This window comes from Clarias gariepinus, chromosome 16 (genome assembly GCF_024256425.1).
Source record: "Clarias gariepinus isolate MV-2021 ecotype Netherlands chromosome 16, CGAR_prim_01v2, whole genome shotgun sequence".
NCBI lineage: Eukaryota > Metazoa > Chordata > Actinopteri > Siluriformes > Clariidae > Clarias > Clarias gariepinus.
The window spans coordinates 17,410,484-17,436,606 of record NC_071115.1 but is presented as its reverse complement, the minus strand read 5'-3'; the positions used below and the strand labels follow the sequence as shown (position 1 = coordinate 17,436,606).

Genomic DNA, 26,123 nt, shown 5'->3' with positions numbered 1-26,123 from the left:
CTTCTGTTGGTCAGGTCTAGACCCAGCAACGGTATGTGTCAATAAAATGAAATCAGCTGATGACCTGAATGTACTGAATGACCAGGTTATCATATCAATTACGTTCATCTTCTCTGATGGCACGGGGACTCTATTTCAGGACTTATATTGTAAAAACTTTTCACACATTGCCCACCACATTGTGTGCTGCAATCAAAGCTAATCTACTTTCACACGTAAATCTATGCAGTGGCCTATGGATCATAATTAGTCCAGTTAGGTGTAATATGGCTCAGAATCAGACTGCAGGAAGGAATTTTATATATGTCCCACATAATCATGTTCCGTTAAAAAGCATGTAAAATAACGACAGAAAGGAAACACCTTGAGTTTTCAATGCCCTCGGATTTATTGAAAAGCAAAACTTTTAAGTAAGACACAACCGCTCTTTTGTCATAGTCATGCTGTTTAAATTCTAAGACAGAGGCTTGAAGTGTCGAGTTTAATTTACACTTTCATGTTAAAAGCCCGAGACTCAAAGCAAATGGGAAATATGCAAGTTGCAATAAAAGACAATAAAAGGGAGTTAAATGCAAAAGGACATACAATCATTATCATTATATTCTTACTTTTACTCACTTATTACTTTTTTTTTTCATTTATTATTGCTGGTTTAGTCTATTTTTCCAGAAATACAGTTACATTTTATTCACATTCCATATATAACCTGATTACTTGGGATGTGCCTGGCCAAATGATTGCACAACATGAAAATCATTGAGAGAAACTCAAGTCAATCAAGATATAATTCTTTGTATATTCTAAGCATGCAGCATGACAGTATTTCATCGACTTGTCTTTTTAAACATACAAAAGAAAAAAAAGAAAAGAAAAAAAAGAAGAGATGCTAATGCCCTGTGCTAACGTCAAAGCTGTAGGAGTCTAGCTGTACCATGTTTATCATTTAAATCAGTGAGATGGCAATGTTAGAATTATTCTAACATTATAGTTCTTGGAGAATCCATATGCACATATTAGCTAATAATTCCCCATACCTGAACTGAAAACGCATGCCTTGTGCAAATAACAACTTAAAAATACTATAATCCGAATACAATAAAGTTCCGTTTCATTAATGCATTGTCTATTTTCGTAAAGAAATTTACAAAATCTCTAGTAGTGATTTCCAGTCAAAAGTGGACAAGCTTGCTATTCATTCTAAGCAGCTCCACACAGGTGCACTCAAAAGAAATCCTACAAAAAGCTACATATTACGGCGTGCAACAGTAGCGCCACTTGTTCAGAACCATCGCCCATAGCTTATGTCAGACAGCATCACTGATTTAATTGCACTATAATCACATTGAAAATACCTGGCATTCGCTCGCACAGGTCAGAATTGTAAATGTACTGGTCTGATTCTTCTACCAATAGTCTGATTCTTGTCACAGCTTTAAATACCAAGGAAAAATGTATTTACTGACAGAGTATATTGCAAGGCAATAAACTGCACTCCCCATGATTCCCCCCTTTAACAAATCACTTTATCAGGCCACATTTCTGATTGCCTATTTATGATTCCAAACAATCAATAGCTAAGATTTGGGAGATAAGCATGCATGTTTGAGGCAAAATACTGATTCTTATATGGGTTAAAGCATCTTGTAATACTAAACAGAAAAGGACAGCATTGAACAACAAGACAAACAAACCCCCCACATTATAACCTGGTATTAATTCATTTACTCAGAATGAATTTATCAGAGATACTTAGTTGAGTAGTGTGTAACTCCTAACGTTACAGAAAAATTATCAGTCATGCTTGGTGTTCAAATGTCTAATGACCTTAGTATATACCATAAAGCATATGTACTGTCATGTTAATGCATTAATTGGCTTGCTAATGTGTCAAAGCTATTGATGAAGAGACACAGTAGTGCACAGCCCAAGTCCAGGCCAGAATACTGTTAAGTTCTCTTATTCCCTGCTTAAAGACATCTAATTCAACCTTCAGGTTAATTACCAGGTTTAGGAGGTGTATTAAAGCAGGAAATGCCTTGCTGGATTCAGGCCATCGAGGAGTTGTGCACCTCAGTGCCAGAGCATGTGCCATTTTGCGTTAATTAATTGCATGATATCTGTGAATAAAATGTTATTGTTGTTAAAACATTATAGACTGTTATATTTTTATACCCAAGGTGCTGAATTTAAATGACTGCCATTACTTGTGCTTAAGTTAAAAGTGGACATATGGGCTAAAACTGCACTATTAGCCTAAACATACGGGGAAAAAAAATAATTATATGTACATCCCGACTGAATACATTCTGAATAAAGGACACAGTCAGCTTTTTCATGCTTGAGCCGTCGGTTCAGACAGCTGAAGCAGATGTACGATTTAGAGACAACGGCTGGTAGTAGGAAGCACCATAGACTATGAGACAAACAACAATCTCACAAAGTTTGACATTTAAAAATAATGTCACCTACTGAGACCAATCCGGGGAAGAAAAAAACCAAAACAAAAAAAGTACATTACACAAATTGTGGTGAAGGTGAAACTAGGATTCTCTAGCGGCTAGACAGAACTACTAATAAAATTGCGGGGTAGCCAACAGAGAAGGACAGATTTCCCTGAAGTAGACCGAAAGAAATTATATCAGCACTAGGCTGAAAATCAAGTAACCACCTAATTGGACGTGTATACAGGCTTTGTATAAACATGATGCCAACATGCCTGAGGGAGGTGACGACGAAATGAGTATTCCACTGGCATTGAAGAAGGCACCTGCTAGACCTCTTATTTAGTTTCTTACACCACACTAAGTAAGGACACAGCAACAGAGACTTGTTGTGTCGTGAAGGTACACAAAAGGGGAGGCTTGGACAGTAATACTGAAAGCAGGGAATCTTAAATGTATGACTGAACATGAGTGGAGATCCTGCTGTGTCTACTTCAGTCAATAATAAGAGTCTTGGTGCCAAGAAAGAGAGGTAGAGATGACATTTTGACCAATGGATGGATCTGATCTGAAAATACAGTGATGGCTGTAAATTACAAGTATAGTGTGATATTGAGAGCAGTAGTGTACCTGTAGTGCTTTGCACACAAAAAAAGGATGATGCGGTAGACACAAAAATATGAGCATTCAAAAACAAAACAAAAAAACAGTGGTGATCGTTTCAAAGAAAAATACTCCGAGACCTGTAGGTAAGAGGCACAGTGGTGTGTTTGTGTGAATGCTCACTGTGTCTAAAAACAGGAAGACCCCAAGAAGTGGTACATCAGTCAGACAACTGAAAATCTTTACAAGGTACCTTTCAGAGTTCGAATTTATGTCTGTCCTTAACGTCTGGTCCTTGGGTATTGAGGCACTTGTGGCTGAAGCAACGGGGTCTATACTGTATGCTTGTTGATGTTCATTTCCACAATGCCTCTATTGATGATCCCTTCAACCCAGGCAACAGAGAACATCGCAGACTCAACTGTCTCATATTTTTGGAGCAAGATTTCAAATAAGCAGCAGCTACTGTACCATGTTCCTGGTCTGGCAGGGAAGACTAAAAATCTTAAAACTGTGGTCCGGTATGCCAATTTCAATCTCGTCCCCTGCTTACGACCAACGTTGTTTAGTCCACGTGATTGTTGACATGGTTGACCTCATCTGAGCTCGCCTTGACACCCTTTTTCTTGCTACTCGCTCCGGTGATGACCTTGTAGCAGCCACGGGCGATCTTGTACATCCATACAATGTTGAGCACATCCAGAGCTACACAGGAAACAATCCAGGCCACCTGTGCACCAAGACCGAGCCTTTTGAATGCTGGCGTTCCAAACGTACCAAACACTTTTGCCCAGTATGGCGGCATCACAGCGATACGCACCAGAAAAAAGGCAACAGCCATAGCCACACCGTTAGCCACCACCAGCCGGTGAGAGCGAGGATATGCCAGCGACTCAAAGAACCACCTGGAGAAAAAGAATGTGGTTAAGAGCAGAATTGAAAATCTAATAAACACTGAAAGTTATTTCAGAGAATGTCTCACCTTTGGTTCACAAATGGAGTGGATAATTCCGAAATAAGTCGGAAGTTTGCAAAATACGGAAGCACCCCTCGTGTCTATAATGTTGGACCAAAATGCAGAAAAAAATGAAAGAAAAAATATAGTTGGACATTAATTCTAGTAAAAATAAACATTCAGGTTATAATCACGATTGGCATTCCATACTGGATGACGATGCATACCAGCACATATCCGTATGCATAGAGTGCCGCCAAGTGGTGACACACAAAAAAGCTGTCTCCCATGGTGCTCCAGTTGCAGGCGAGTAGCAAAAGGTCTGAGAGAGGGGAGGGGTGTGGAGATCAGCAAACACACATTATTTCCATCCATGTAATTGTAAGGCGCGAATGAAATCCTTACCGTAAAGCAGGTATCCACAGGTAATGGCGACATTGAGCTTTACCAGACTCGGATCTCCCCTATAAAAAAAAAAAAATAATAAAAAAACAACAATAAAAACACAAACAGAACGGAGTTAAAGGGGAATATACAGTATGTCTCACAATAATAATAATAAAAAACCTCTTCAAAAGCACAGATAAAACTATATCAAAACCTATAACAATCCATTGTGTCAGTTCATTGATTGATTGATTGATTGAACACTTTATTTATATTTCTATGCCTTTTCACTAACAAAATGAACTTTTAATTGCTCAAATAGAATATAACTGTAAGAACAACAAAAATAAAAAAACAGGTGAATATTTGGCTATTTGCAAAACGTGCATAAAACCGAGCATAACTTAATCCCTGCTTGCAGATGTCAGAGTACGACAAGCATTAAGCTGCACATGACCAGCTAACTGGTGTGCTGCTTGAGCTCCCCTCGGGCTGAGGCAGCTTGTTGACAGTTCTTTACCAGACGAAGGCAGGGTGTGTGAGTGTATTGTGTTGCAGCCTGTCAGCTGCTCTTCACGTTAGATTCAGTTCTTGCCCCCGCATGTTTCTAGAAAACTGATGATGTAATAATTCCTTAGCTGATTTTAATGCTTTTCCAGCAAGTAAGGATTTACCAACACATGGCAGTTACTCTTAACAAAAGTTAGAATTTTTTTTTTTCAAATTTTGTTATTTAAAATGAACTAATCATGAATGATAAGAGAGAAAATTTACAGTCATATTTTATTTCTGTTTTTCAACACTTGCATATTTCAGTCTCTAGGTTCACTGTGGTGCGCACACACATTTCTGATGTACAGACATCATCCAATCTATAATACTACTTTCTTTCCTTTTACAACAGAAATAGTTTGGGGCATCTTAGGGAAACTATCTGCACTTACAGTTTCCTTCTGTTTGTAGAATACCATTACATATAGAACCGCGTATTTGCTGAGACATACTGTAGATTGTGATGCCACTGGCACTGATTGGGACATCAAGTCTAGTCCTTCTTATCCCTCATTTCTTGGACAGAAAAAAATGCTTAAAATATATTTTAAATCAGAAGGAAGCTACAGAAGCTAAGCACTTTTGTAAGTCACTTTGAATAAGAGAAAAACATGTTCAGACATTTATCGTGATAAGTCTTATTAGTTCTTCTGCTGGTTCAGATCATAATTCTATAAAAAATTCTACAAACATTTAACCATTTGTTCTTAAGACATCACACTGTGATGAATCTCAGACAGATGCAGAGACAGACGAATGGATGCGCAGACAGACAGAGCAACAGATGGATTGATGGCAAAAAAACTTCATAGTAAGAAATGGTGTGAAGTTTGTTAACATGATCATGAAAAAAAAAAAAAAAAACGATTTCAGACTTTTGACCTTACTGTAATCTTGTCCGTTTGTATAAATCCAAAAATTTAATCAGTTAATCTCTTGGTTACAAAAACAATACCACATATATCCTACATACATTTACCAAAATATTCAGACAAAAATTGTGCTAAACATTGTGAGAATCTTGGACAGACACAAAGACTCTACCAACACAGTGCTTTCACTGAGCCATTATCTGCCCTGTAGATTCAACAACAACTCTATGGATTTAAATAGGGCAGTGCGAGTGTTTCTACATGACTGTACAGCATCAAGAAAGATGAGAAAATCAATATAACACTGCCTCACAGTGTATCTGTCAATTAACAGCATTCCTTTACAGTTGTTGGTTCGATTCCCAGGTGATGCTCCAGCCACCAGCAGCCGAGCCTAGAAAGAGAGCAGACTGGCCGCGCTCTTTCTATCGTGGGGGCAGGGATGGCACACCTTCACTCCCACATCAATCATAACAACACTAGCCAATATTGGACATCTGTGCGCTAATAAAAGTGAAAGGGATTGGATAACACTGTCCATCAAGTGTATTACGCCATTCCCTAATGGTGCCTGAGTGATAGTTAAAACAGATGCAGTCAGCAGTGTTACATGCGATGGCAGCTTTGCATGATACAGTACCTACGCCCTGCCTGGTTGGTACTGTAGCTGTTGCTTTCAACAGCCTGGGAGTGCCCCAACATGATTAGAGAGAATAAGACATGACTATATGAGGAAGAAAATGAAATAATGAAATAAATACATGTAAAAAAATGTTTTAAAGCAAAATTAAAAAAAGAGCGTTCACAAACTAAAAACTAATTTCGGCATAAGCCACAGTTGAGTGTATAATAAGCATGACATCACCATTTGATTTTATTATATACTAGATATAAATAAATGATGCTTTATAATAAATGGTAAAATTCTAAGTTATTTGTAAACACCCCACCATACACCATCTGTCTTTTTCTATTATGCTGTTAGTAGAGCATTTGGTTTAATACTACTGAATGTGTGCTTGTGTCATATTGTGTAAAATATGAGTCAGACTGCATGTGTTTTTTTCTTAAATACATATTTTTTTGTGTAAACTCTAACAGTATTCTCTTCGCCTGTTGGTTTGTTTTTGTATGCTGTGGCTCATGTGTATAGTATAAAATGTGTTCGCTTAACAGTAAAGTGACTCAGATATCGATATACAGTAAGTAGCAGATGTCCAGTGGAGGATGTGTGTGAAACCAGATGCTAGAATGATCCCCAGGATCAGTTACACCTGTGGAGAGCTATGTGATCACCTTCACTGACCATTTTGCCCCAGTGAAAGAGGCGCACTCTTCCTGTCTGCGATTCATGAAATCTACATTGGACCTGCTCTCTGTTTCACCAAGTGAAGCCACCAGGTACCGGCAATAAAAGAGTGTTTAAATAGATACTCCTCTTCTCATCACCTTCCAAATTAATTTACTTTACTGGACAAACATTTCATGTCTGATGGTTTGCCAACCTGATCTGTCATCTCTTTCTACATAAGCCTACTTACATGTTTAATTAAATGTCCCAACCTAAAGAAACCACGTACCATGCGACCACAACCCTAACACTAGATCCTAGAGGTGGGAATCACCAGGAACCTTCCAATACGATATTATTACAATACCTAGGTGCAAATCGATTTGTATTGCAATTTTATAAATATTCCAACTTGATACTCAGTTTTTTTTGTCTTCAAATTTTGTAATAATTATAAATAAAATTATAAACTCCTACCACACAGGATGTGTTTACTGTGTGAATAGTTTAGTCACCTGAAGGATTACTGAGGAATAGAAAACTTTTGCCACTTTAAAGACAAACATAAATAGATAAAAAATCTAGAACTCTAAAACCCTAAAACTCTGTTTTATCTGGATACAATATCACATATAATGTAGCTGCAAAACTCTTGGTGAATCTGAGTAGATGCTAGCATGCTAAAAGACAACCGCTTTTCTCAGCCAGTGATATTCCAGAACAAGAACAAAGCTCTATCTTTCATATACCTGTTGTACAGCATTTTATTTCTTTCTAAAGTTCCAAAGTCTATTTGGCTACGTACAGGATTGCCTACATGCAATATCTTCATTAGAACATGTTAAAGCATGGCTTCCTCCTAGGCCAGCCTCATGCTCATAAAACTGAAAGTGTGTTCTTCAGTTGTGCTCCTGTCAACAAATGTACAGTGGAGCAAAAAAGTATTTAGTCAGCCAACAATTGTGCACTTAAAAAGATGAGAGAGACCTGTAATTTTCATTATAGGTATACCTCAACTATGAGAGACAAAATAAGAAAAAAAATCCAAAAAATCACATTGTAGGAATTTTAATTAATTATTTGGTTACCTATAAACAAGCAAGATTTCTGCCTCTTACAGACCTCTAACTTCTTCAAGAGGCTCCTCTGTCATCCACTCGTTACCTGTATTAATGGCATCTGTTTCAACTCGTTATCAGTATAAAAGACACCTGTCCCCAACCTCAGTCACACTCCAAACTCCACTATGGCCAAGACAAAAGAGCTGTCAAAGGACACCAGAAACAAAATTGTAGACCTGCACCAGGCTGGGAAGACTGAATCTACAACAGGTAAGCAGCTTGGTGTGAAGAAATCAACTGTGGGAGCAATTATTAGAAAATGGAAGACATACAAGACACTGATAATCTCCCTCGATCTGGGGCTCCACGCAAGATCTCACCCTCACAAGAACTGTGAGCAAAAATCCCAGAACCACACGGGGAGACCTACTGAATGACCTGTAGGTAACAAAGGCAACCATCAGTAACACACTGCGCCGCCAGGGACTCAAATCATGCAATGCCAGACGTGTCCCCCTGCTTAAGTCAGTACATGTCCAGGCCCGTCTGAAGTTTGCTAGAGAGCATTTGAATGATCCAGAAGAGGATTGGGTTTACAGAAGGCTTGTAAAGGCTTACAGAATACATTTAACCTTTGTCATTGCCAACATAGGGTATATAACAAAGTATTAAGATGAAATTTTGTTATAGACCAAATACTTATTTTCCACAATAATTTGCAAATAAATCCTTAAAAAATCCAACAATGTGATTTTCTGGATTTTTTTTTCTTCTTATTTTGTCTCTTATAGTTGAGGTATACCTATGATGAAAATTACAGGCCTTGCTCATCTTTTTAAGTGAGAGAACTTGCACAATTGTTGGCTAACTAAATACTTTTTTTGCCCCACTGTAAGTTAACAGTTGTATTTTAGATTAACTGACAGTAAGCCATGTTGTACAGCATGCGGTAGTGTGGACATAAGTGCTAAACCTGTAGGAATGGATTTGTTTAAAGCTGCATCCAAGTGCACTAAACTATAATCAGGTCAAAATGGTTTCAAATTCCTGGGAAGGTGTGGTGACTGTGACCCAATATTCATGTTTTAATATCAGTGTACTTTAGGGTTACAGTTTAACTGAAGATGGACCACTGCAGGACTTCAGCATGGTGTCTAAAACAGTCCCGCTGCTGCACTAAGCAAGATATAGGATATTAATTATTAATTTTATGGTGGCAAGTCTAAGTTAGGGGGAAATGCACAGCTACATGGTAGTGACCTTTGCCATAAGTCAAATGTTCAGTTTTGTTATCGGACTGTGTTTATCAGTGTATTGAAACATGCCACTCAAGTTTTTCTACTCAAACCTTAGCACACCATGTCTTCATGAAGCTAGCTTCGTGCACAGGGACATGGTAATGCTGGCACAGGTTTGGCCTCTTAGTTCCAGTGAAGGGAGTTTGTAATGCTAAAGCATAAAGACTTAATAAGCAACAGAAAAAGAAAGATGCACAGACAGGTGTGAGGAAACTCACAATCCACATAAACCCACATCAAATTTGTACACATCAAATAACCCTTTATAATTTATTAACACTGGGTAAACCAAAAAAGCTGGTAAGCTGAGGAAACCAAAAAATACAATTAAGCAAAGTCACATCCTTGAAAAAGGTGGTAAAAGTCTGTGTTAACTAAAAATCTGCCAAAAAGTACAAACATAGACTCAGTCATAACATTAAATTGGAAAAAAATATGCTTTGTATTGTGTAGGTTCCCCTTGTGCTCCCTGGGCAGCTCTGGCCCCTCTGGGGCATGACTCCACAAAACCTCTGGGGTGTGCTATGGAGTCTGGCACCAGGATGCTAGCAGCAGATCCTTTGGGTGCTGTGGGTAGAAGGGTGGAGACTCTGTGGCTCAGACCGGTTTGTCTAGTTGCTTGGAATCTGGCGAATTTGGAAGCCAGTTCAGCCTCTTTTCCTGCACTAAGCCGTTCAAATGGGTGTTCGGTGGGTTTCTATTTTGAATAGCGTTGACTTTTTTTGCCAATTTGTGGTGCAATGGCTTTTTAACAAAATCGGTTCAGCTTTTTGTCCCCATAGGCATGGATATGCCTTGGGTACTCCCATTATATACCAATAAACTGTTACAGTTTATTGGTATATAATAGATAATCAGTGGTTAATGTTATGGCTGAGTGGTGTAGATCATTTTGCCTTCTGCAAATATTAATCAGGTTAATGAAAAAAATGCATAGCTTTAAAGCAATTTAAAGTTGACTATTATGCAATTTTCACCACAGGAAGGTAATGCAGTAGGATTTTGCTCTTTCCCCCAAAAAAAAAAAAAAAAAAAACAGAACAGAAAGATACACAGAAAAGTGCAGTGTAAATTCATGTCTACAACTGACTGCGTTATTAAATTTTATGCTTTTAATTAAACAATAATGTGACATTTATTTATATCTTGTATTCAAGAAGACAAAATAAAAAGCTATGAGAAAATCTCCAGAGACACAGAAAGGTGTGGGCTTGTGAAGAGAACCTTTCTGACTTATTCAAAGTAAAAAGCATAAGAACATCACAAAGAAACAGACACGCTACAAGAAACGTCATGACAAAAGCACAGACACAGACAGCTGTTAGAAAGGAGCATGCACATGCTTATATGTGTAAAGTTTTTTTCAATTGCTTTCACAAGACAGGCTTCTTTCAACGAGGGTGGTGTTGAGGGTGGGTGTTTACTGCAGCCTCCCTATTTCCTTCAGTCTCTCATTTTTTTTGCCTTATAAGCATTTGCTGGGTGAGGGCGCACTAAAGCACAATGAGACAAAGTAGTGGGGGGCAAGTGAGGGTGTCACATGATGTGAGTGAGGGTGTGAGAGAGAGTCCTATCTGAGAAAGAGCCAGAGAAAGAGAAATGGGGAGGCTGCTGTGTGCTGTGAAAAGGCGCGTTGTTGGCAGAACTGAGAGCTCTCTGATTCAGAGGATGACAGAATGAAGTAGACCAATGAAGAGAGAGAGAGAGAGAGAGCACAAGATGACATAGATGGAAGAAAGAAAAACAGCCATATGGAAGGATAATTCAAAAAGGTAGGAAGATCAGAAGGATTAATAGAGAGACAGACACACAGATCATAAAGGAGCTAGACAGACTGAACACAGGAGAGATTGGGGAAAAGAGGGAGACCACAACTGAGACATTACCATTCTTCTCTTTCAGGATGCAAAGATGCAGACCAGACAGGCAGCAGGCAAAAAAAGAACAGAAACAGAAAAGTACAGAAGAACAGAAACAGAGAGAAAGACAAGAGGACAAACAAATATGAGAGAGCTGTTCTGTGTGCAGAGAGGTCAAGACACACCTCCAAAACTCCGGCACTCTAGCATACCCATTAGGCGCATTTCCACTGCAAGAACCTTTTCAGGAACCAAGGCGCTTTGGGTGCTTTTACCAAAGAGGAACCAGGGAGTATTTTAGTTCCTGGACCATAGTTTGAGTAGATACTTTTCCATAGTTGAACACTAGTATACTTTTCTATGCACACAAAACTTCTGTAGTGGAGCTGAAGTAAACCATTAATTGGTAAAAAAATTTAATTTTTTAAGAATGAGCTTTTCTCCCTTTAATGATGTATAACTAACTAGAAAATTTGGACCCTACACTTGCTAGCTAATGACAAGAGTAATAACTTACAAAACTAGAATGTATTTATATGAACAATGAACATGATTATAACTGGGATTAAAAGCTATTTTTAATATTAAGATCATTGTGGAAAGGGAACCACCAGGGACAATCTAATAAGATTTTTATGATACATATTGTAGGTGCCGATTCTATTTGCATTGTGATTTTGTTTTACTTTATCCCGATTACACATTTTTTTTTAGATTTTGTTACAATTCTAAACAACTGTAGCAAATAATTTGCTCCTTCCACACCTTCCTGCCAAAGTGTAAATAGTTTAGAGCATACAGGAACTGCAACATATTACCACCTCAAATGCAAACATACATAAGTTAAAGAAATAATTTAAAAAATCAAGTCTGAGGTCAGTGTGGCATACATCAATTGCCGTAGAAAACTATTGTGATTCATACCTAAACTGATTTTCCCCCCATCTCTATTAAGCAGCCATCAATAGCTTTTTTATCAGACTAAGCATGTGTAGATGTAATGGTGCTCATCAATACCAATACTTATATCAAATCTGGGAGAAAAAAAAATTGATGTGTCTTTTGAGAGACACGTCACCTGCCCAGTGGAATGTGCTACATTATTTTAATGCTGATGTGTCGAAAAAGTGAAATAGCTAATGCACATCTATACGCTACCTCCTACTAAAAGTTATATGAACATGGGGGTCAATTTCCCATGAATTATTTCAGATGAGCTGCGGATAGAAGAAATATGGGACAATGATGGTGACGCAAGATAACGGATAGTGATCTCTATGTGACGCCTGCGCATCGCAGGCATGCGAGACAATGAGGGACCTCTTTAACGACAAGAGACGCAGCAATCTGAGGCATCACCGATGCTTTCCCGGCTTGAATTGTGGCCACGAAATAAGTATGCATGCAAATTCAAGCTACAAACCTTAATATTTATATTGTTAACTTTAACTAAAGATAAATACATTCAACTGTCTTTATTGCACTGGAATCTCTTGTTGTCAAGAACCAATAATGGCTCAATGCAAAGATATTCTTATTGTGTTACTTCTAGCACGTACCTTATTCCCATCAGGTTATTTTCTTATATTCATTTTGTTGCATTTGTTCATTAACATGGCAACCTACACTAGGCTTACACGATAAAGCGTCATCTGGTATTGGGTGTTAATGCCTCAGCATTTCTTTACGAGTATCAGTAAATGGACACAGTATCAGAGGGATACCTGATACTACTACTGGTAATCTTGCATCCATAAATATGATCATATTAATAACAAAGCAACTTAAGCGAAGCAAATAAACAACCAAAAACATTTCTATGTTCCAAGTATGATTATTATTTTGCTGTGTGCTGACACTTTACCACGCCCATTTTTTCAGTAATTTCACATTTATTTTGTCTGCATTGTGATGGAAACCTAAAACCAGAAACTTCAGAAACTGTAGTCCTTACGAAGAGTAGTCCAAAATCTGTTCCTTATAAGGTTCCAGAATCTCAGTGGAAAAACGCCTTTTCACGTAAAGTGGAAATTGTCTCAATAAGAAACTATGATTCAGGCAGACTTTGGGAATCATAACATTTTTGACATTTTGGAATCTTTACGAACAATTTCAAATGCAGTGCCCACTGGTCAAATTTTACAAATGTTACAACACCAAATTAGTCTCAAGCTCTCATTAATTGCCTGGAGGGTGATGTACAGTGTGAAGTGTGTGAAGATGAATGAGCAGCATTCCTTTTAAGCTCCTTGTCTTCCTCTTACCAGACTGGATCCGCGTTGACGTCGTCATCGAACCACAGGATGTAAAGGCAGAAAAGTCCGACAATCACAGCATGGACAGTGGACACGAGCCTATGGATGAAATGACAAGTCAGTATTTTGGAGACAGACAAAGTACCACAGTAATCCTGTCTGATGTCTGACCAATGCAGTGATAGGGGTTAGGAATAGACCTGTGTTGACTCTGGAGAATTTTTGCTTTGGGTATTCAAAGAAATAATGTATAGCAGATAAAATAAAGCAGATAAAATAAATATTCCCTGGTAGTATGAAAGAAAAAGGAGTGACAGTTGCTCACTGCAGTATCAAGAAAGCTGATGAAGTCTTTAAGTGGCAAACGACTGCCAGAAAGACATCAGCTGAGAAATGATGGAGTGCGGCTTTAAAATGATTTAAAGGCCCATAATGTGTACAGAGCTTTTGCAAAAATATGGAAGTTGAGTGCAAAGGTACAGTATACACAGCTGTATTTCACAAAAGTCATAAAACCCTTTCTTTACTAACAGTAATTTGAATACTGTCCAAATTAAATTATAAAGGTTAAATATCCCTTTCAATAGCATCTTCTGTAAAAGCAAGGCTAACTCTTGGTCTAGTCTTTTCCAATCTTATATGAAAGTGCCACCCTGAAACACATTTTATATGTTTCTGTTCAATTATTTGTGATCGGTTTACCAATACTGCTGCGTTGTCCTATAAAATATTGCCTCTTAAATCACTAGCACAGATACAATAGTGTTTAAGAGTTGTAAAACTAATGCAAACAGCAAACCCTGGGCTCCCAAAAATGCAATACATTAATAACACAATATTATGCATTCATGCTACTTACATTAGCTAGCAGCTAATTAGTGATCTGTGAGATGGTGGTATTAAAAAGAAAGTTGAGGCATACTGTATATGTTTGAGTAAAGTACACAGATGTGGACGAGAAACACCTGGAACGACTAAAGCACTAATAAACTATTGCACAGCTCTCTAAGGCTATGTGCACATTACAAGTTTTGCTAATTTCAGATTTTTTTGGTCAGATCATATTTGCATGTTATGGCAGTTCACATTCATAATTACAAGTGACCTTTTTTTTCCCAACCCAATTTTCTCCTCAATTTAGTTTGTATCCAATTCCTTCACGTCATTAGGGGGCTCCCACATTAAGGCTACTACTACTACTACTCAGTCGGGAGGGCCTCTTCCGGACCACGTGACGCCAGCCAACTGCATCTTTTCGAACTGGCTGTAGAGCCGTGATTAATGTGGGAGCACTAAGTACCTCTCATCCCTCCCCTCTGAGAGAGCTCGGCCAATCAGCTCTCTCTAGGCCCCCTGGCTGCGAGAGGTTACAGCATCAACTGGGAATCGAACTCGCGATCACAGATGATAGGGCAAGCACTTTAACACTGCACCACTCGGAGGCCCACAAGTGACTTTTATCTGACTCTAATGTGGATGCATCTGTCCTCTGAAATGACTATATGTGCACATCCGTAAGTCCACTTATTTATTTCAAATAATGGACACAATTTTAGCAAAAATGTATGTTTGGGATTTTGTACTGGAGAACGGCAAGCAGTTAGTCGTCTGTATTTGTTGTGGTACAGAAGAAGAAAAAAAAGCCAGACGATGCATTTTTGCTGTTTTAGCAGCTTTGATAGCACTGCAACAAAATTCCAACACTGCTGGTGCAGGATGTTTTCAGGCAGCACATTACACACATGCACACAGACAAAAAAGCTGCATGATTCAAAGTCTGCATGACAGACACCACTGGGAATTAAACCCGGACACTGGAAGTGCTTGAGGGTTTAAAATGTAACATAAAATTAGGTTAAACAAACAAAAAAACAAAAAAACAATCATTTTACTGAACAACCCATATCTCTGTCGTCCGGCATAATATAATTTGTGAATAGTTTAGAGTGTGTGAATAGTTTAGAGTGTACCACCTGTAGGATTAGAACGAAACGGTTGCATTTTACCACCTCAAAGGCCTCTATAGTCTTAAAGGCGTGTTAAGCAGTTGCAAGAACATGGGCAGGAACACACAGCTTCTAACAGAGGCACACACAGCTTCCAACGCGCATGTTTTTAGACTAATTGGCGTGCGTGGTGTTTTGAGACTGGCATGTGTAAGAAGTAGGTTTGATTTTGGAGGCTTTTTAACGTGAGCAAATTTTGATAATGTATCGCCATAAAAATGTGTTTCTGTAGCACCATTCAGAAGCTTGTGCACTTGGCACAGAATCGGGTATATCCAAAGCTAAACAGTCATGGTTAACCAAGCTGAAAAACAGGCAAGTCTGGTTACTGGCTGATCGGCCGCTCCATCTCTATTATAAATGTAAAAACTAAAAAAAAAAAAATAATAATAATAAAAATCGATTTTGAAGTCAATGTGGCGATGCATTAGTCAGCACACAAAAGAATTGTGATTTATAACTTAATCGATATTTCACTCATCTCTACTTGAGTGAGTTAATTAGTTAAAACTAATACTGTGTTGGTGGTGCTTTGTAAGTGATCACTTGTAATAATGATTTTCTTTTCAACCTTAAAATGTATTGGTACTGTTTTACTATAACTTAAAACCATTGTGACATATTTTGGATTTAAACTGCAGCTCAGCAATGAAAGCAAACAAGGAGTAGCATTAATTGCTAAATTAAAAAATATGTTAGATTAATATGCTGAAGTAGTTCAGGGTGGCTTTTTCTATTTCCTGTTTCCCTATCCCAATTCTAATACATGCCTTTCAGGTACTTCAGTGCACGCTGCATGTTGAATCTGCCTTCGCAATCTTTTACAACTTCTCTTGCTCCAGGAATTCCTAGTTTACCTTTGTGACCTAGTACAAAGTACTTAATCAATAAATGACTGTAAGAGACATTCAGCAACACAAAGGAAACCAGAGGTGTAAGTTGATTGTGCATGACATCAGCTAAGATCAACACGCTGACTTGACTGAACATAGATGCAGAAGATACATTTCAAGAGTTTCAATGCAGGATAATGTTATAGCGATGTTATCCTGCTCTGAATGTTATTTATTATGATTATGTTGAGAATGTGTGAGTGTGTAAGAGAGTGAACAGCGTTTGTCGTACCTGGAGTTCCACTCGTTGAGTTTGTTGGGTGGGAGTTTCCCATAGCCCTGTGTTAACGTAGATGACACTAATGGGCTGACTCCAGAAAAGAACAGCTGGAACCCAATGAAGCTTCCAGCCACCACGTACAACTCTCTTGCCTCCATCACTCACCTGCAAACCATGTACACACAAATCAGACAGTAAGCAGAATTGAATTGACTAAATAAAATCTAACAATTTCATATTCTCTAGTAAACCTGTAGTTCAACTGTAGCAAAACAAACACTTCCTCCTGGGAAACAACACAGACTGGTTCAGCCAGTGTTTTCCCCACATTGCCCTAATGGTAGCTAAAAATGCAAAGATGACACAAGCTGTTAAGGACTGATAAGAAAGAAAACTATTTGCAAAGAAAATAAAATTAGAGAAAGAAAATTAACACCATGCTTTAGGAATCATTATACAGACTTAGGAACAAGGGGGATTGAGTTAGCGATAAAGGGAAGTACAGTTTGTATGAACGTTTTAAAAAGTGAAGTGAAACGGTTTTAAAAATATGTTGGGATACAAGAGGAAATACTGTTGTAATCGCAGGATGAAAAAGTAAAATTAAAAACAGGCATGCTGTGCGCATTTTGTGTTCTTTCCTTTGTGTGTATGTGTTCTGTTATAAGCTAAGGTCAATGTCTCTGGGTACATACACACTGGAAAAGATATCCTGAATGCTCTGGGGTAACTTCGGTGCACTTTCAAAGTCCCCAGTCTCTCTCTGGCACTCTCTCACACACAGACAAATCTAATGTTTTTAACTAAAGGCACATACTTTTACATGTACTTTTACAGTCTGCTAGGGGACAATACAGTACAGAACACAAAATGCCACATTAGTTCAACAACCCACACTGAACTAAATGCTCACTGAAGTAAAACCTAAAATGGTCCTTCTTTAAGAATTTCTCCTAGGCCTACAGTATGTTTGCCAGCATGTTGTATTTACAATCTGCACATCACAATCTATCTATTAGGCTTCGCCATCCATTATCTCCAATTGTCCAACTTGCACACTGACACTTCACAGTAGATCTAATCACTGTTTCATCTCATTGTTCAATCAACAGATATGATAAAATCCTAATTCTTTGGTTTCTTATCATTTCCACAGGATTCCCCAAAATAGCCTTTTTCTCAGACTGGGCAAAGTCCAGTGTTGCAAAGCTCCACACAATCAGTCTCTGTCAGCTAAACAATGAACTACAATCCTACAATCTGATTAAAATACCAGCATAAACAAGGAGCAACACCTTTCCCTCTAAGAAGGTTTAAATAATTAATCTAGCCCAGTATGCAGCTGACAATGCAGTAACAATACGCCATTGATTAAAGGTGCATGGAAAGACCAATGCTCAAATGACTTGATATCATTCTTTCCTTTATTATGAAACGGAGACATGGCTGTCCCGGATAGCGCAAAAAACAAAAGTCGACCATGGCTATTACATACGGAGATACAGAGGCATAAAAAAACAAAAAAACAAACAGAAACTGCACTTTAAAAAAAAAAAAAAAAAAAAAACAAGACTTGAGGTCAAAATGTTTGATTAGATGCTCTATTATTAATTACAGTTTGTAAGATAGTCTAATGAACTGCTGTAAAGACGACGTGAATGAATTTCTGACACAAAGGGAAATCCTCTCATCAGTTGTTTAAACAGGTTGGATATGCAGGTAGAACTTGCACAGTACAGTATGACTTCATACAGGACATAATTTCATAATCATCCAAGGTTTTAAGGAGAAAGAACAGAGGAGTGCACCAGAATGATGCATCCACACATCCAATACTGTGCACTGCCATCAGGGCCCAAAATGCAGGAAGGTTTTTATATAAAGAAAGTGTAGAAAGTCAGTGTGTGAGCATGGAGGTATAGTATCAGAATCAGGTATCACCTGGAACCCAGAGCGGTGTTAATTATATGTTGTCAGAAATGGGAAAAGATCTTTGCATTGTTTAACTGCAATTGCGCACACATCCTGCTGCTGTGGGACATCTCTTCTGTAAGCACAGACCATTTTAATGAACCACATCCTGCATTTTTACAATAATGTGGCATCTTCCGCTCTGATTAAGCTGTTCACGTGATCAGTGACAATGATAATTGATATGATGTGATCATGACATGATGATGACAGTAATATTTAAGCATATATATTTATAAAGCACACGTTGCATACAGTACACGCCCACACAGAGCAGCCTGTGATTGAAATTCCAGAGAATGCGACACAGATAGTAATGCGCGCGCGCGCGCGCGCACACACACACACACAGGGCTGCATTTCTTAAGCTGTTGCCAGGTGTCGTCTTGCATTCCACATCACCTATCCGCACAGGCAAGTCTATGAAGACAAATGAGTGAAAAACCTTGTACACCACACTGTCTAAATCAGCCTGAGCATCTCCTCGCCCAGAGGGGCTGGATTGCAGGCAAAACACACACACACACACACACACAAAGCTGCCAAACGACAGCCGCAGCAACGACACATATAGGAAACATGTTGCACAAAACCGAGCTAATGTAATGTCGTTATTGTGGACAAACCGAGCGTCCTGCTGCAGCAAACGGACTTTATATAACCGTCAGTTATAACGACAGAATATTGTATTAACAACCTGCTAATAAGTAAATGCTAGCTACCTGGTTTCAGTCGCATAGGTCTGTGGAAGCAGCGCTAGGTCCTGTTTTGCTCCCTTATCTCCTCACTTCCCAAACTTAGCTAGCCGGTCAGCTAAAAAAAGAAATAAACAAAAAAACAAACATCCTTCACACAGGAAAAAAACAACAACAACAAAGAGACACGCGACAGCACGGTCATGCCGTGCCTCCAAACACCACTGCTAGTTTTTGTTAGCAGCCTGTTAGCCGAACCGACTTTGACTTCTTTTCTGCAACGTATTGACAGCTTGAGCTAAACGGTGAAGCTAACAACATACACACACACACACACACAACCCGCCTCTCAGTCCACACACCCCTTCGCCAAACCAATCCCTCTGCATACGGGGTAAATGAAACACAGGCTACATCTGAAACCGCATACTACCGCACTAACTAGTAAGCCAAGTGCTTCCACAGCGCACTATTTTAGCCTACTGTTTAGTACAGTGAGCCAGTATGCGGTTTTGGATGTTGCCACGCACAAGCACAGCCGCGCTGAACAATGGCTGAGAGATTGCTTATATTCCCAGAAGGATAAATCACACATCATACTTAATCAAATTAATATCCACGGTCCATACCTACCTCAGCTTATCCACGGGGGAAAGGGTCGTTCAACAAAGATTCAGTTCTCATTCATAAATCCATACTTTTAAAATGTTGTTGAAGAACTAGCTAATAATAATAATAATAATAATAATAATATAAAAATATAATAATAATAATAATAATTATTATTATAATAATAATAATAATTATTATTATTTAACAAATACAAAGGGTCATTTAAAAATGACCGGTTATATTAAAACTTCTGTTGGTCTTATCAGTTCTTTCTGTAATTTGCACAGTACATCAGTTTATTTGTAACTGCAGTGCAAGCAAAAACAAACAAACAAACAAACAAACAAACAAAAAGAAAGAAAACCTTTTACCTGTTTAGTCCCCTGAAAGCAGACCTAGGAGGACGAAGATTCATTTCTGATGAAGAAGTGTAGACAGCAGTGCATTTGTGGCTTGCAGCTCAGCCTCAAACATTTTTTATGAGGGAATACAAAAGCTTATTGACAGATGAATAAAGGATATTGAAAAGCAAGGAGCTTATGTAAAAAAATATGTATTTTTCTTTGGTAAAAGTTAAATAAATTAATTCTACAGCCAGATACAGAGCAGATATTTTTTTGACTCATCCTCATAACCAAATGTTCCACTGATTTTCTCACCGCTCTAAATGTTAATCATAGGGATAAGAGTTCAATCATACCATTAGCTCCATAGAGTTATTACAGTAGTGCACCTAGTGGTAATAAATGTGAACTGCAACAAACTAGCAATAAATAGTGGCAGGGCAGATAATGATTGGCCAAAATCTTGTTTTGTTAGTTTCTCACTGGAAACGCACCTGTATTAAACACTGTTGGACAAAGGTATGTCTAACATCACTCAAGAGCTGCTAGACTGCATTGTGTAAGTCAGTTGACCCTACCTGTTTCAGGGTTAATGTACTAGATGGAAACCTAAAGTATAGCATAGGTCAATTTTGAAAGTCTCTTTATTGACTATTATTCAGTGCTCTTTATGTAATATCATTCAATATCAGGTATTAATCTTGTGTTGACCCATTGAATCTATGTTTATAAAACTTATAAAACTGTTGCTAAAACTACAGTAGTAAAGAAACACTCTACACTACTTTTTGTACATCTAAACATAAAAAAAGGAAAAAGAAAATTAAGGAAACCTGTCATCAGGCTTTTATTTCTTTTCCTCCTGTATGATTTGCACTATGGATTCACACATCCAGGTTCGATTCCTACCTTCAGTTCTTTAGATATTGGTGTTTTTTTTTTTTTTTTTCCGGGTACTCTGGTTTCCTCCAACAGTCCAAATACATGTAGTGCAGGCAAACTGGCATTACCCAATTGCCCATAGCGCGTCAGTGTGTGTGTTTGATGAATTGGCACCCTGTTCAGTGTGTTCCTCGTCGTGTGCCCCAAGTCCTAAATCTGCGACAGGCTCCAGGCCTCCTGTGGCCCAGTACAGGATAAGCAGTATAGAGTATAAAGCAGAGTATAAAAATGAGAGAGTAATTGTAACAGCTGATCCAAAAATTACCATGTAAATTTTTCCATTCATTCATTATTTCATTTTGAATAACTGCTAAATAATTTATCCTTGCTTGCTCTATCCTTTGTCCTTGCTGCAGTTCTTTGTCCAGAGTTGCAGTGAATCTGGAGCCTAACACTAGACACAAAATAGAATGCCTACCTATTACAGGGAACCCTGTGCACAAACATTCTTGCACATTCACACTTACTCATACCTAGAGACAATTTAGAATAATCCACCTACTGGCAAATTTTGGGAGACCACATAATCTCTCTATATATTTTGCTGCTCCTGTTCGTTCTTGCCACATTGGATTATTCGATCCACATATTTGATTTGGCAGATATACTCCAAGTGTACTAACAGGGCAAAGTAATACTAGTGGTTACATAAATAAAGTTGGCCATACATTTCACTTTTCCATTTACATTTTATTTAAAAAAAATTTTATGAAAAAAGTGTTCTGGAAATATATTTTCATTCCTTTCTATTTCCAAGTAATCACATAAAACTTAAGTTTTACTAATGTCAGTCGTCTTTGGTGGCTAGTTTTCATATGTTGAGAGTTCACTTAAGATGGTTTTGTGTGTGATTGGGTGAGTGTTATTGTTTTAAAATTTAGGTATTTAACTAACTTCTATTACAGAATATCAAAAACACCCTTATTCATGGCCATTCTCATTGGCTGAAATGACACAGCTGTCATAGTGATTCATAGATATGTGCACTGTCAGCTCTGCTGGACTCTCAGCAGGTTTTCCTCTGACATAGTTGTACCTTTGTAGTGTTTTTTTTATTTTTTAATAATGTCAGTCAGTTATTTTGGGACTTCCACTGCATTTCGTTCCTCCGCTTGCTCTTTGATGATGTTAAACCCCCTCTTTAATTCAATTAATGTTCATCATGTATTTTTTTTCTTGCATTTGCCCTAATATTGTATTTACACTAATCAGATAAAATGTACACATACTGCACGGATAAACTGTCTTATAAAATGCACCATAAAGGCACTAGTTTGCAGACATCTGACACTCACATTCATTCAAGTTTAAAGCACACAATTATAGTAAGTAGAATGTCTTTATATTGTAGCATTATATTTTATTTTAGTAGAACACTCAAGTGTTCCCGCATGGCAAGGCCCCTGACAAGACAAGCTTTGTGAAAGCATGATTTTCCAAGGTTTCAAAGGAATACCTCAAGTGGTTTGCACAGAGACCTGGCCTTAACCCTAGTCCAGACTATTGGGATCAATTGGAACACACTGTGTGTCAGGCCTCCTCACTCAATATCAGTATCTGACCTCAATAAAGCTCTAGTGGCTGAATAGCACAAATCCCCACAGCCATGCCCCAAAATCTAGTTGAAAGTCTTCCAAGAAGAGTGGAGTTTATTATAACAGCAAAGGGAAATTGTTCTTGAATGGCATGTTCAACAAGCCCATACTGTATGAGTGTGACTATTCAAGTGTTTTACACACTTTTGGCCATAATTTTTTGTTTAGATCATGTGTACCACTGGCATATACAAATAAATATACAAATACAAAAATTTGATGTAAACCTATCATATAGGTCAACAAATGGCCAGTGGTTGTAGTCTGATATGATCTGTCTACCCTCAATGTGTTACAGTTATCTTCCCTGCATCATGTATGACCATCATGTATGACCAGATATTATTTTGGTGCAGTGCAGTATTATTTACAGCAGTGACATCAGGTTCTCATGAACTAGACAAAAGAGAATTGGGAAAAAACAACAACAAAAAAAAAAAAACATTGCAGTGGTCCTATTCCAATGTTCAACTGCACGATTGTGGTGGGTCTGTGCCTACTTTAGCCTCAGATTCTTATTTTTGGCTGAGTAGAGTGATGTGGTCTTTAGTTTTTTGGAACCCGGCCACCTCAAGGTTTGGGATGTTGGGCATGTTTTTTTCTGCTAGCGACATTTGCAAAGAGTGGATATTAGCCTTTCTGTCAGTTTGAACCAGTCTGGCTATTCTCCTTTGATCTCTCGCTCTCTCTCTCTGCATTTCTGCCTTGTTGGCACTTTAGCCTTTGTGGCACCCACAGCCATGCCCTGGTTGCTAAGACCACTGTGAATTTCATATTAAGTGCTATAATAATAATAATAATAATAATAATAATAATAATAATAATAAACAGTACAAACACAGTTTTAAATACAACATTTTATTTTGATATTTGCTTCAATTACATGTTGTGTACATACTTAGACATGGATATAATAGCTTCAGTCATGTAACATTAATTTACAGCTTTTTAAAAATGAAGGGATGTCAAAAGGCTCCTATGAAATGACATACTTTAAATTTTAACTTTTATTTGTATCGTGGATACAACAGTCATTTAATCAGGCATTTTCTTTTGACTTAGTCATGTAATGTTTTACACAATGTTTTATACTCAGGTGATGTGTTATAATATTAAAACCTCAGGCAGTGGCAAAGAGACCATCTGATATATATATATATATATATATATATATATATATATATATATATATTTTTTTTTTTTTTTTTTTATAAAGAATGTGCCTTCTAGTGTGTTTACAATTTTTTTTTTACTTCATTCACATGTAGTAGCAGGATAAATGCTGTGAAAAGTAATGATTTTTCTTTTTTTCTTGTATTGCTTTTCCACACAGGCCTAAGACATTCCCTGGTTGAACCCATTCATTAGACTTGTCTTGATAATGAATGGTTCTTATTGCTTCAGTGCAAAAGAGGCTCTAAAGGTAACCTTGCCTTGGCCTCACACTTTTCTTAGAATCTCGTTGAAAGAGCATAATGTCCTGCTAAGAGATTTCAGATCATTTCTTTCTTTTTTTTTTTATAGCTGTTTCTGCGAAACTGCACTCGTCCTGACTGTAATTGCAAGATGTCTGGCAGGTTCAGTGCAATGTCTTCAAGCCACTTGCAAATTGTACAGACCAGAATGCTATTATAGACAGTTATTTTAATTTATAGCTTTTTAAAAGTGAAGTGATGTCGAAAGGCTCTTTTGAAATGACATATAGATATTATTTCACTGCCACTGCTTTTTTTTTTTTTTTTTTTTTTCATTTTCATTAAACTTGACAAGGCTGCTTAGTCAAATACAGGTTCATCCGATATACATTTTTCATTTTTGTCAGGAATCAAATAATGATATCATAACTTCATTATCTTACCAATTCTTCATAAATTTCATAACTTCACCCAAGCCACATGATAAGTATGAATGACAGCTATAATCCTATATGCAACTTTCATTTCTCATATCTGTGTAACATATTTAATAAAAATGTAAATGAATCGCAAACAGGCATGCACAATTGAAGCGTGTTATTATAGTCAATTATGAAAACAGAGGCTATTTTATGGCTCACAAATGTCAAATGTAAAATTCCTTTTAAGATGCCGTTAATTTTTATGTTTAAATATACTGTTTTGGTAGTATATTGTGTAATCAAATAATTATTGGGGAAGTTGCAGCTAACAATTCTGACCATTTCTTGTCATTTCTGCTGAATTATGAACATTATTCTTCAACATTATGAAGAAAATTCAGTAGGATTTTCAGAAGATAACAGAAATGGTACTTTGTAATGTCACAACCTAACCAGTCACACACATTACTAATGCTGGATGGAAGCTAACATGTTAACAAATGGTGTTCAGTGAGGAAAAACTCTTATGTAGATGAATACATGAACACCAGGAGGCAGCCTTGTCAGATCTAGACTCCATAGAAATCAGCTTGCCAATAACTTGCGTAACACGACTCATGTTTGTGTGATAAGCCCTGTGGCAGCACAGTTTTGAAGTCTTATGTAGTCGGAACATCACATAACGACCAGCCTCATTATTGTAGTGTGAAAACAGATTTGCTAAATGCCACTTCATATTAGAATCACGCCCCTCAAAATCCTATTTCCTTCATACCTATTTGTAAAAAAAAAAAAAAAAAAAAAAAATCCAGTAGTATCTAGTTTTTAATTCCTGCATGACAGCCCTGTTTAAGCCTGGACTGTGTCTGTGTGTGTAGGAGTGTAAATCAGCATGGGGTGTTTTTGTTGATGGTGCTTTGCATAGCATTGTGCCATAAAACACCTACACAGAGCAAAAAATCTCCCCTTCTGCTCATGACACTTTACACATCTACAGCTATTTTGCAGTAATTATGCCCTCTCTTCTCTCGATAAACAATAAACAGTCATGAAGGGCAACTCATGCATTTAAATGCATACAATGAGCCTCCTACATTAAATCACTGTGTAAGAATTTGTGCAAGAATACTGCATATTTTCCAAGTAAATAAATAAATAAATGTAAAAATCTTTTTAGAAAGCTTGATCACATCCATTCCACTTTCCAGAAATGTACAATGTTGTTGTATAAATATTCTTCCTTAAATTTAATATTTAAATGATTATTTATATTATATTAAACTCAATCATTCTAAATTCATTTATAAAATTTATATTAATAACGTCTGCTTATTTATGTAAGTATTGCAAACATTTTCTCATTAATGTTATAGATTTATGTTTAACATTTTTCCCTTTTTTTTATTCCTCAGTCCTTTATAACATTTTGCACTT

General features: G+C 37.4%; 1 protein-coding gene across 1 annotated transcript; it reads right to left on the bottom strand.

Annotated features, from left to right (window-relative positions):
• Positions 1-364: 364 nt before the first annotated feature.
• tlcd4b (TLC domain containing 4b) lies at positions 365-19,768 on the bottom strand. The gene is made up of 7 exons (XM_053515391.1): positions 19,387-19,768; positions 16,706-16,858; positions 13,584-13,673; positions 4,405-4,463; positions 4,227-4,321; positions 4,027-4,100; positions 365-3,949 (listed from the first exon to the last, which is right to left on the bottom strand). Exons 2-7 carry the CDS (start codon positions 16,849-16,851, stop codon positions 3,610-3,612), a joined length of 804 nt encoding a protein of 267 aa, XP_053371366.1. The 5' UTR covers positions 16,852-16,858; positions 19,387-19,768; the 3' UTR covers positions 365-3,609.
• Between the last annotated feature and the right edge of the window lie 6,355 nt (positions 19,769-26,123).

Excerpts from the sequence above, each read along its gene's own strand:
- tlcd4b (XM_053515391.1), bottom strand. The coding sequence starts at position 16,851 with ATGGAGGCAAGAGAGTTGTACGTGGTGGCTGGAAGCTTCATTGGGTTC. Across the intron at positions 4,464-13,583 it reads GTCAACGCGGATCCAGTCTG|GGGAGATCCGAGTCTGGTAA; the intron begins GTAAGAGGAAGA and ends TTTTTTTTATAG. Across the intron at positions 4,322-4,404 it reads CTGTGGATACCTGCTTTACG|ACCTTTTGCTACTCGCCTGC; the intron begins GTAAGGATTTCA and ends CCCCTCTCTCAG.